General features: G+C 41.9%; 1 protein-coding gene across 10 annotated transcripts in view; it reads right to left on the bottom strand.

The window, feature by feature from the left end:
* The window catches only part of BCAS3 (BCAS3 microtubule associated cell migration factor), a 624,015-nt gene that overhangs the window by 593,789 nt on the left and 17,216 nt on the right, over window positions 1-13,010 (bottom strand). For all 10 annotated transcript variants that reach the window (XM_087956170.1, XM_087956184.1, XM_087956163.1 and 7 more), the window contains exon 6: window positions 2,426-2,507. In XM_087956170.1, coding sequence (XP_087812296.1) covers window positions 2,426-2,507 — 82 coding nt within the window. The remainder of the gene's footprint in view (window positions 1-2,425; window positions 2,508-13,010) is intronic.

Raw genomic sequence — 13,010 nt, 5'->3', positions numbered from 1 at the left:
ATCCCAAATAATCTTCCCTAGCAGAGCTGCTTTATGCTTTAAAAATGCAACACAATGAAGAAAAATGGCTATCAGAAGAATATGATTCTCTAGAGACATGGCTGACAAACGACTAAGCTATGATGTTGAAATGACCACCGGGTTAAATGTTTCTTTTTTTCACACCTGGGAGTGGGCTGCTTGTCTCAGGTTATAATCTCTTTGGGGAACACGCCAAGTCTGCCCACTGGCCAACCATCCTCCTAACAGCTTCCCAGCAAAAGCTGTTTCAGCACCACTGATGGCTATCACTGTCTTCCTTACAAGCCCCCTTTTCATTCTCCTCCTGAACCAGGTTCATGTTATCCGAGACTTCACATTACAAGCTTCGCTTTCATCTGATTCCAGATCCTGCTGCACAATGCTTCGGGTTACTTTTCATCAAAGATTTTATTTTTCCATCCAGCAACGTGCAGAGAAACAAAAATATTTTATGTTAAAAAAAATAAGAATAAGTTGTGCGGCAACTGAATTCAATGGAATTATATCTGTGTAAGCCTCCGTGAGTCGCCATGTGCAAGTAGGCGGCAATATAACTTTTCTAAAATAAAATAAATAAAATATCTGTACAAGTAGTACTTGACTTACAACAGTTCATTGAGTGACCGTTCGAAGTTATAACGGCATAAAAAATGACTTATGGCCATTTTTCACACTTATGACCATTGCAGCATCCCCATGGTCACATGATTTGCATTCGGATGCTTGACAACTGGTTCATACTTATGACTGTTGCAGTGTCCTGGGGTCACGCGATCCCCTTTTGCGACCTTCTGACAAGCAAAGTCAATGGGGAAGCCAGGTTTACTTAACAACTGTGTGATTAATTTCACACCTGCAGTGATTCACTTAATAAATATGACCAGGAATGTCATAAAGTGGGGCAAAACTCACTTAACAAATGTCTCAGTTAGCAACATCAATGCTTGGCTCAATTGTGGTCATAAGTTGAGGAGTACCTCTGTTATCAGGTAAGGACCTAAGAGAGCCCTCCGAGATTAAGCCAGAGATTCAAAGCATTCTTTTTCCTTCTTCAGCCCGAGAAATTATTTAAATATTTAGTATCATCTGTAGGCTGAAAGTCTGTTAAGAGAAGCTGAGTTGGAAGAAGGAAAGCGTCGTTTTAAAACACGCGAAAAAGAAACATCAATAACCTGCGCTAGGAAGACAAGGCTACTCTGAGAGCTGGAAATGTAAAGAATCTAGTAACGGGGATTTAGCCAAATCAAGGACTACAGGTAGTCTTCGATTTATAACCATCCATTTAGTGGCGGTTCAAAATTATAACTGTATTGAAAACAGTGACATCACCACCTTTCACACATACAACCACTACAGTAGGGGTGTCCAACCTTGGCAACTTTAAGACTTGTGGACTTCAACTCCCAGAATTCCTCAGCCAGCAAAGCTGGCTGAGGAATTCTGGGAGTTGAAGTCCACAAGTCTTAAAGTTGCCAAGGTTGGACACCCCTGCACTACAGCGTCCCTGTGCTCACGTGATCAAAATTCGGGTGCTTGGCAACTGATTCATATATAAGACCACTGCAGTGTCCTGGGATCATGTGGTTTCCTTTTTGCAACCTTCTGATAAGCAGAGTCAGTGGGGAAGCCAGATTCACTTAACAACCATGTTACTAATAACTGCAGTGATTCACTTAACAACTGTGGTCAGAAAGGTAATAAAAGGAAGCAAAATTCAGTACAGCATACAGCAGTGCCCCAACATTTATGGCTTTGCCAACTGGCACAGGTCTCACTTACTACCCTGACCTTATAGCACTTGCCTGGTGATCAAATTGTACTAAATTAGGGTGTTATATTTCACCATTTGCTTTCTACAGTCCAACTAAAAATATTGTTTGCTTACCTCCTTATATAATGTATTGTTGGTTGAAATGTTGGTTGTTTGGACCGAGACTGATGATGGGAAAAAACTAACAACTTTCATATCACAAAAGAGGCTACAGGTGCAACCAACAGCAGCTCCCACCATCTTTTTCCCCCCTTCCAACTTCAGTCAGATAAATCTCCTGTTCACCGGGGGTGTCAAATTTGCAGCCCGTGGGCCAGATGCGTCACACGCTGGCCATGCCCACCCCCGGTTTAGTGAAGAGGGAAAGTCGCGATACATCACGTGACAACAATGTGACATCGCGAGTTTGACGGCCGTGCTGTTCACCAAAATTCCACAAGTGAATTGGGCAGAGACAGGCATAGGTAGCAATGGGTTTTCTTACATTCAGAGGATTCAGTTTCCCTATGAAATTGAAAAGAAGAGCCTTGCTCTCAAACTAATTTAGCAATTGTATGAACAATCAAGTTCCTTCTTGGATCCAGGAAGCAGAAAGAAAGAAAGGAAAATGGATATACAAGATTTTGTACTTACTGATCTGTGGGGATGGCAGAACCCGGGCTGCTCGGACAGGTCCATGTCGGATAGAGTAAAGTTCTTGAGCTTCACCACTAATCTGCTCAACAAAGAGATACAGGCCTTAGATAAGACAATGCTTTTACTCACGTTTATGGAAAAGGCATTTTAATTATTTGCAAACTTTTAGAACCACTTATTCAGAATGAAAAGAAATTTTTGCATTGACAATGAACAGATGTACAAAGAAAAGAAAAAGCTTCTAATAGTGGTCTGATCCAAAGCCCTTTTAGCTTCTAGGAAGACAGAGGTCCAAAATCTTTGTCTCAGCATCCAGATATTATTTACAAGGACCAATCAATCAGAATAGAGCTGGAAGGGACCGTGGAGGTCTTCTAGCCCAACCTCCTGCTCAAGCAAGAGGCCCTATACCATTTTAGATAGGTGCCTGTCCAGCCTTTTCTTAAAAACCTCCAGTGATGAAAACACCTACAACTTCTGGTGGCAAGCTGTTCCACTGATTAATTGTCCTCCCTGTTAGGAAGTTCCTGCTTCGTTCCAGGTTGCTTCTCTCATTGATTAGTTTCCATCCATTGTTTCTTGTCCTGCCTTCTGGTGCTTTGGAGAATAAGTTGACCCCCTTGTCTTTGTGGCAGCCCCTCAAATACTGGAAGACTGTTATCATGTCCCCCCCCTTAGTCCTTCTTTTCTCTAGACTAGCCAAACCCAAATCTTGCAGCCATTCTTCATATGTTTTAGTCTCCAGGCCTTTAATCATCTTAGTTGCTCTTCTCTTAGTTTTCTTCTCTTTGACACAGTGTTTATTACTAACCATGTGGCACAAAAGTTGAAACTCCATGTAAGATGTCCTTGCGGGAAAAGGGAGATATAAAAAGTAATATGGTAAATTCTTTAAAAATGACCTGCTTGTGGACATTCCAAAATCTGTTCGGTGACTTTGGGGTACAGGATAATAGTTTAAAAAGGGTCATGGGAATGACCCAGTACATTTTTTTATTTATTTACATGAGAGTATCCTGATTTTAGCCTGTGTTCAATTGTGGTTCAATGAAATGAATCTCTTTTACTGCTTAGAAGGGGCTCCTAATCAACGTTGTGTGCAATTCAGGTTCCTAAAAGTCGGGTAGATGGATTTTTCCAACACTGAACAGTGATCACCTCTGCTATTTTCATTCTTGATAAACCCTTAGTTCCTCATAAAGCGAGTAACACATTTTTGATACAGGGAATCCTCGACTTATGACCACGGTTGGGACCAGAATTTCCACTGCTAAGCAAGGCAGTTGTAAAGTGAGTTGTGCTCAATTTTATGATCTTGTTTTTGCCACCGTTGTTAAGCAAAACTAGCTTCCTCCATGGACTTTGCTTGTCAGAACCTGGCTGGGATTAGACCCCTTGTGGCGATGTTACGATTCTTGGCTGATTCCTCTCGTCTCCACCCTCAGGCTCTGCCTGTCCTTCTCCTACATCTAGCACTGTTCGAAGCGGTATCCCAGACCTCCAAAACAGTTCCTGACTGCAAGAGGTGCCTCTCAGGAGCTTCTGATTGCCCGTTAGGGGTGACTGAGAGATAATTTACTGTCGAAAGTGTATTAAGTCACCCACTTTCCAAGGAAAGATAATACGAGTTGGTAGGAGAGGAGCGCCTAAACGCTTTTTCATCTAAGTCAACTGTGTACTCAGCCTCTCCTGAAAGACTATAAAGGGGTCAAAGAAAAACAAAAACATTCTACTGTGGTGACAGGAACCCTGCAGTTATGATCTGCCAAGTTTATGGAATGTTGCTTTAACAGAAGCTATTAAACCCAGCTCCATAAAGGATCAGGACAAACACCGGCTCACCACCAAGTTCATGCTCTTCATTGTCTAATCTACTGAGACTGAAAGTATAGAAAATAAATAAGATCCGCGTATACTTTTCATCCAGGAAAGCAAATACGATTTCATTGACATAATTGAGAGTTTGGGGGGGGGGCGGGGGAGGATGGATCTCATGACTAGAACAGAGCTGTAATTCATTCCAAGAAACATAAGCAACTGGAAGGGATGAAGTTTTGCAAGCGTATCAACAGTCCTCGAGCGTGATCAAAAAATCCAAATCAACCATTTTGAAGGCTGTGCAAAGGGCATTGAGATTAAAACAAATGGAAGAACAAATGGGGGTAGTACAGGTAGTCCTCAATTTACAACGGTTCGTTTAGTGAGCATTCAAAGTTACAACAGCACTGAAAAAATGTGACTTATGACCACTGTTGTAAATGGCCTCCCAGTCCTGCAAAACAATTCCACCTTTTTCTAGCTTACCAAGAGGGAGATTGTGGTCTACTTTATCGAATGCCTTGCTGAAGTCTAAGTATACTATGTCCACAGCATTTCACTGCTCGACTAATTTAGTCACTTTCTTGTCGCTTTGTCCAAGAATGACGTAAGATTGGTTTGGCATGATCTGTTTTTAACAAACCCTGTGCTGGTTACTAGTTATAAAGTTACTTGTTTCTAGATGTTCATAGATCTATGGTTTTTTTATTTTTTTTTCCCAGTATCTTCCCATTAGGCTGATTGGTCTGTAGTTTCCCGGGTCTGTTTTTTACACTTATGACTGTTGCAGCATCCACATGGTCACACAATTGAAATTCAGACGCTTGGAAGCTGACTCATATTTATGACTGTTACAGGGCCCTGGGTCAAGTGATTCCCTTTGGCGATCTTCTAACAAGCGACATCAATGGGGAAGTCAGATTCACTTAATAACCGGATGGCTAATTTAAACAACTGCAATGATTCACTTAACACCTGTGGCAAGAAAAGTCGTAATTTGGGCAAAATTTGCTTAACAAATGTCTCACTTGGCAACATAAATTTTGGGCTCGATTATGGGCACAAGTCGAGGATTACCTGTAGTCATTGGGAGAAAATTGCTAATCAAAGGTGTAGGTGTTGCCTTCCAAAACCAAATCACAGGTAATCCTTGACTTGCAACTATTAGTTTAGTGACCATTCGAAGTTACAACAGCACTGAAAATGTGACCTAACCCCGGTTTTCGGACTTAACAAACTTTGTAGCATCCACATGGTCACACAATTAAAATTCGGGCACTTGGCAATTAGCATATATTTACAATAGTCGCAACAGCCTGGGGGGTCATGTGATCACCACTTGGGACTTTCCCAGCCAGCTTCTGACAAGAAAAGTCAATGGAGGAAAGCCGGATTCCTTTAAAGACTACACGATTTGCTTAACATCCGCAGTGACTTGCTTAACAACCGTGGCAAAAAAAGGTCATAAAATCGGGCTCAAGTAACTTAAACAAACTGCCTTGCTTAGTAACAGAAATTCTGCTCTCAATTGTGGTCATAAGTCGAGGAGTACCGGGATAGTTCTGAAGAAGAACGATGGGGACCTTTAAGTCCCCCGACATCTGTTGGAAGGCCAAGCAGAGTCCTTCCAGGAAGTTCCTGAGGTGCATTGCTAACCACTCAGTCTCTTGGCAGTAGCTGATCAACTACCCTTGAATGGATATGAATCAATACAGATGATGTGGGTTGAAACTGTGACGTTCAGCGTACAAAATTTCATGGGTGTTCAAAACAGGAAGGAGGAAAAGCAAATTGACCCCACACCACCAAGCCTTACAACTGGGGCCAGAAAGGTCATAAAATGGGGCAGAATTAATAACTCTCTTGCCTGTCAATGGAAATTCTGGCCTCATTTGTGGTCATATGTCGAGGACTACCTGTATCTTAAAAGCATTAACTGAGAATCAAGACTGCTGGCTTGGCATCTTTTGCGAGACGTGAACAGCTAGAGGCCAGCCTGTTCAGAAGCATAAGAAACCTTACACCTGTAGGACGAGAGCCCCATCCCAAATGTGCGAAGGGGGGGAAGCATGCAAAACTGGAGGGAGGGGGTGCCTTTTGTCTCCTTGACATCTGGAACCAGACTTTTTAGGATGGCAGAGAAAAAGACTTCAAGGATAAATTCGAATCCTTGTCTTAATTCCCGATGACAGGCTTTGTTGTCTGGGAGCATACTAGTTTGAATCCTTCACAAACAAAAACAAAAGGAATACTATTTCTCTTACTGTGCAAACAAATATTTTCCAACCATGGAAAATAGCTTTCATATGGGGAGGGTGGTGGTGGAAGAAATGGAAAGGATTAACGAAAAGAAAAAGAAAAACTTTGTACCCAATCCTGAGAGAAATAGCAAAATCAAAACTGGGGCATCCTCAAGAGCAGTAAATTGCCAGTTGTTTGATATTTCTACCGCAACAGGATGGGAGGCTGGCAGAGCTGATGTGTGAGGCACATGTCCTCCTTCTCAAAAGTGACAGGAATGTCAAGTTATTAATAAAAAGAGCAGGCCTGCTGTAAGACTTCAGATGTATCACCAAAGTGCAGCTTCTGCACACGAGGAAACAGCGTTGTAATTAAACACAACGGGAAAACGTGTTTCTCGGGAGATCCACATTTCCTGGAGGACCCAAGTCAACCCAAGGCAAGTAAACATCAAGGCAACTCTTATTTATTTAACCCATTTTGGAACCGTCCATCTCCTTCACAGAGGGTCTCTAGGCAGAGGGGGAGGGACACGACATCCCCTCTCTCCAGACTACAACACAGTCCTTTCAACGGTTCCAAGAAGGCTCCACACCTATTTGCACCACTCAGGTGACCCTGAGGACACAGATAACTTCCAAGGGCTTCAACGATTCTATAAAAGAATGCAAATGACCAACTGTCTGCAAGGAACATAAATGCTTCCATTCCCCACCATCCAGTCAGAGCTGAAGAAGCTTCTTGGATGAGAAGCGAAATATCTTCAAAAGAAAAAACAAGAAAATCCAGTTGCCTCTTTGAAAAAGCACCTTTGGGACTCCAAATGGCCTCAATGACTAGTCTAAAAGGATGCAAATGACCAGCTGCCTGCAAGGATTATAAATGCTTCCATTCCCCACTATCCAGTCAGAGCTGAAGAAGCTTCTTAGATGAGAAGCAAAATGTCGTCAAACAAAAACCAGAAAGTCCAGTTTGGACTTTGAGACAAAAAAGCCAATGCAATCCTAGGCGGCATTAATAGAGGAATAGAATCAAGATCGGGGAAGTTCTAGTACCACTTTACAAAGCCTTAGGAAGACCACACTTGGAATAGTGCATCCAATTCTGGTCACCACAAAAAAAAAGATGTTGAAACTCTAGAAACAGTGCAGAGAAGAGCAACAAAGATGATTAGAAGACTGGAGGCTAAAACATATAAAGAACGGTTGCAGGAATTGGCTATGTCTAGTCTAATGAAAAGAAGGATTAGGGGTGACATCACTGCAGTCTTCCAATATTTGAGGAGCTCCTATAAAGACAAGCAAGTCAAACTATTTTCCAAAACACCAAAAGGCAAGACGAGAAACAAGGAGTGCAAACTAACCAAGGAGAGAAGCAACCTAGAACCAACGAGAAATTTCCTAATGGTGAGAGCAATCAACCAATGGAACAGCTTGCCTTCAGAAGTTGTGAGTGCTCCATCACTGGAGGCTCTCAGAAAGAGACTGGGCAATCATTTATGTGAAATGATATATAGAGACTCCTGCTCGAGCAGAGGGTTGGACTAGAAGACCTCCAAGACCCCTTCCAATTCTATTATTCTATGTTCTATTCTCACCTCTCGGGGGGGGGGGGGGGGGAGAATGGTGCAGAGAGCATGGACAACAACAAAGAAGGTTCCCTTCCTGGATCCTGTCAGTCAGAATCTTTTAGGGGCCCATAACATACCTTCCCTGCCACTGCCCCCCTTCTCCTTCCATGCACCCACTTCTTTATCTATCGTCTAGCAAGCTGACTTAAATAAGGAAACAAAAATGATTGCTACTAAAACTTGGACTTGACTGTTTGTAGGTAAAGTTTTGAAGTAAGGTCCGCATGCGATGCCCCTTGTGAATAAGGTCAAGTGCAGAGAGTCGGGGCTCAGCATAATCTAACTGGGGTTTTATGCTGCAAAAGACAGGCAGGGGAAAAAATGTTTTAATTTAAAAAAGAAAAAATCATTGCTGAGATTATTCCGGCAGGCAAGTTTTCAAAGGCTCCTCTGATCAATGGTTGGCGTCTCTGCGGAGTCTTAGAACCTGACAAGCCTCATAATCCCATCTAACAAATGGTTTTTGTTTGTCTTTGTATGTGCAGTTGGTGAAAATGTAAGGCAGCTCCAGATTTCAGTATCTTTTATTTCCTGATGTAAAACAGTGGCGAGAGGCATTTCTTTAACAAACTTTCTCCCAAAAGAAAGCAGGCTCCGTTCTAACGGCTCGGGTGCAGGTGAACTCCCCCTGCATCTTAGCTCGAATTCTAGTCCCACTTGCTACTCAACAACTTCTCTAATTCCCCGATGTTGTGACCATCGTAATTGTGATGCCTGGTTGCTAAGCCGCATTTTTTCAGCATCGTCGTAAATTCAAATGATCGCTAAAAGGAATGGTTGTAAGTCCAGGCCGCCCTGTCTGTTTTCCCCACCTCATTTGTGTGTAAATCTGTGTTTTAAGGGTACAAGATTGCCGCCGAAGGATCTTTGAGTTAAAAAAAGGAATGTTTCATCACACATTTCAAAATACAGGTAGTCCTCAAGTTATGACCACAACTGAGCCCAACATTTACGCCGCTGAGTGAAACATTTGTGAAGTGAGTTCGCCCCATTTTACGACTTTTCCTGCCACAGTTGTTAAGTGAATCATTGCATTTGTTAAGTTAGTAACACGGTTGTTAAGTGAATCTGGTCTCCCCCATCGCCATTGCTCTTCAGAAGGGAGCAAAAAGGGAATCACACGACTCCAGGACACGGCAACGGTCATAAATAGGAACTAAATGCCGAGCGTCCGAATTTTGATCCCTTGACCATGGAGATGTTGCAACGGTCATACGTGTGAAAAATGGTCAGGTCCCTGTTTTCTGCATCTGTTGTAACTTTGAATGGTCACTAAATGAACTGCTGTAAGTCGAGGACTACCTGTATATCACGGATTATAAGGAATTTTAACTGCTCTAGTCAACATCTACTCATTGGGAGACAAAATATTTGCTATGTTGTGGGGTATCTGTAGGGTTCCAGCGAGAGAAAACTCCTTTTAAGCTCAGCAACATCCATCTATGTGCAGTTTCCCTTTTTGGTGCAATAAATAAGATCAAAGAAAGATAAAACTCTGCATGGGATCAACAGTGGACAGAATAGATACGGGCAATTTTAAGTTTTGGAGCAGATTCAGCTTTCTCCCACAAACATAGTGTGTATATATAGAGGAAGTCCTCAACTTAGAACAGTTCATTTAATGACCATTCAAAATTGCATCACTGAAAAAAGTGACTTACGACCATTTTTCCCACTTGTGACCATTGCAGCCTCCCCAAGGTCACGTGATCAAAATTTAGATGCTTGTCAACTGACTCATATTTATGACAGTTGCAATGTCCGGGGGTCATGTGATCAGCTTCTGCGACCTTCTGACCAGCAAAGTCAATGGGGAAACCAGATTCATGGGGATACTAACCTACCAACAGCAGTGATTCGCTTAACAACTGCAGCAAGAAAGGGGCAAAACTCACTTAACCAAATGTTTTACATAGCAACAGAAATTTTGGGCTCAACGGTGGTCATAAATTGAGTACTACCTATATACATAAAAAACTGAACTCTAACCTAAAACCCATTACCCCCAAAAATACCGACAGTCCTTAAACTATCACCATTCATTTAGCAACCAATCTAACTTACAGGTAATCATCAACTTACAACAGTTTAATGACCGTTCAAAGTTACAACAGCAGTGAAAAATGTGACTTATGGCAGTTTTTCACACTTATGACCATTGCTGCATTCCCCATTGGTCACATGATCCAAATTCAGACGCTTGATAACTGGTTCATGTTTATGACGGTTGCAGTGTTCTGGGGTCAAGTGTTCCGCTACTACAACCTTCCAACAAGCATACTCAATGGGAGAAGCCGAATTCATTTCACAACCATGTTACTAACTTAATAAATGCAATGATTCCCTTAACAACTGTGGCAAGGAAATAGCAATAGCACTTACATTTATATACCTCTTCACAATGCTGTTACAGCTCTCTCTAAGTGGTTTACAGAGTCAGCCTCTTGCTCCCAACAATCTGGGTCCACATTTTACCTGACCTCGAAAGGATGCAAGGCTGAGTCAACTTTGAGCCAGTGAGAATCGAACTGCCAGCAGTGGGCAGCTGGCAAGTCAGAAGAAGTAGCCTCCAGGACTGCATTCTAACCACTGCGTCACCAAGGCTCTTCTATTTAGATTTGCATTTTATATATTTTATACTTTAGACTTACATACCGCTTCACAGTGCTTTACAGCCCTCTCTAAGCGGTTTTACAGAGGCAGCATATTTCCCCCAACAATCTGGCTCCTCATTTTACCCCCCTCAGAAGGATGGAAGGATGAGTCAACCTTGAGCCTGGTGAGATTTGAACTGCCAAAATGCAAACAGAAGTAGCCTGCAGTGTTGCACTCTAACCACTGTGCCACCGTGGCTCATCACCATGTAATTCACTTAACTGCAGGGATTTTGCTTAACGAAGGTTGTAACGTTGGCTTTGACTCAAAGAACAACAGCCTTATTTAGCAACAGAAATTTCTGGTCCCAATTGTGATACTAAATCGAGGACTACCTATGCAGATAGTCCTCAACTTACGGCCATAATTGAGCCCAAAATTTACTATGTTAAGTGACAAGTTTGTTCAGTAGGTTTTTGCCCCATTTTACGACTTTTCTTGCCACATTTGTTAAGTGAATCACTGCAGTTGTTAAACTAATAACATGGTCTGGCTTTCCCATTGTCTCTGCTTGTCAGAAGGTTGCAGAAGGGGATCACCAGGACACTGCAACCGTCATAAATATGAACCAGTTGTCAAGCATCCAAATGTAAATTACGTGACTGTGGGAATGCTGCCACAGTCCTAAGTGTGAACAATGGTCATAAGTAACTTTTTTCAGTGCCGTTGTAACTTCGAACAGTCACCAAGTTGTAAGTCGAGGACTACCTGCACACAAGGAAGCCCTGTCTTGCTTCCCTTTCCCTCCCTCCCTCCCTCCCTTTTTGACCCATGCTGAAGTCTTGGGTCTTACAGCAGAATCGATGAGCCTGTATATGCTCAGAGAGCTAACAGAGGCAAAACGAACTTGTGGAATATCCTGATGCAGCATCCGCCACCAGAAGCTTTTAAAGGAGAATTGGGCACATTAGTAGAGAACCTCTCTATTGACACACATTAACTGTTATGGATTATGACAGCATGGAGAAGACGGAGTTCTGTGCTCTGGTGATGGAGAGGGTCAAAATCCAGTTATGTCCATAGCTACTGAAGCTGAATCCAGGCTGACAAAATGGGTGCTGCTGCTCTTTAAGGTCTCCCTCCTTTAAATCAGATTAAGACCCAAGGCAAAATTCAGACTAGATCTAACAAATACAGTTAGTCCTCACCGCAATTACAATTGAGTCCTCCTGCACTGAACACTAAGTCCTTGTGTGTCCAGTCACACTTGGCCAATAAAGAATTCTATTCATTCTATTCTATTCTATTCTATTCTATTCTATTCTATTCTATTCTATTATTCTATTCTATTCTATTCTGTTCTATTCTATTCTATTCTATTCTATTCTATTCTATTCTATTCTATTCTATTATTCTATTCTGTTCTGTTCTGTTCTGTTCTTCTATTCTATTCTATTCTATTCTATTCTATTCATTCTATTCTATTCTATTCTATTCTATTCTATTCTATTCTATTCTATTCTATTCTATTCTATTCTATTCTATTCTATTCTATTCTATTCCAATTCCATTTCCATTTCCATTTCCATTTCAATTCCATTCCATTCCATTCCATTCCATTATTACAACTACAATGGAACCTAAAATTTCTGTTGCTAAGCAAGACAGTGGTTAAGTGAGTTTTGCTCCAGTTTACGACCTTTCTTGCCACCATTGTTTAACGAATCATTGAGGTTGTTAAGTTAGTACCGTGGTTGTAGAATAAATCTGGCTTCCCCACTGACTTGCTTCATCGCAAAAGGGGATCACGTAACCTCGGGACACTGCCACAGTCATAAATATGAGCCAGGCCGAATTCTGTTTATTTGACTGTGGGGATGCTGCAGAGGTCGTAAGTGTGAAAAATGGTCATAAGTCACTTTTTGGGGGTGGCACTGTAACTTCAAACGGCCACTACACAAATGGTTGTAAGTCGAGGTTGACCCATATACCTTTCACTCTACTGCTATCTACTATAATATTCTATACTTTGCTGGGAAAACTTATCATAGCATTTCAGGTGGTGCTTAAAAAGAAGGTAAGGAATCTATTGGCCCTGTACAAATTGTGGAATTACACCTCGCACAATTTAACTATTCACAATGCTGCCTAGCACTGACCTGTGTTAGGATATAACAACTTAAGGACAGCCACAGGTTCTGAAATCTGTACTAGAGTGAACACTACTTGCAAAACATCTCTTGGCTAAGTGCTTATAGTTCAAGAAATGATTGACTTTCAATCAGTCAGAATAGAGCT

Source organism: Notechis scutatus, chromosome 1, assembly GCF_049901735.1.
Source record: "Notechis scutatus isolate UNSWTSFEM ecotype Mainland chromosome 1, rNotScu1.2, whole genome shotgun sequence".
In the NCBI taxonomy this organism is placed as follows: Eukaryota; Metazoa; Chordata; class Lepidosauria; order Squamata; family Elapidae; genus Notechis; species Notechis scutatus.
This window is presented reverse-complemented; position numbering and strand designations above follow the sequence as displayed.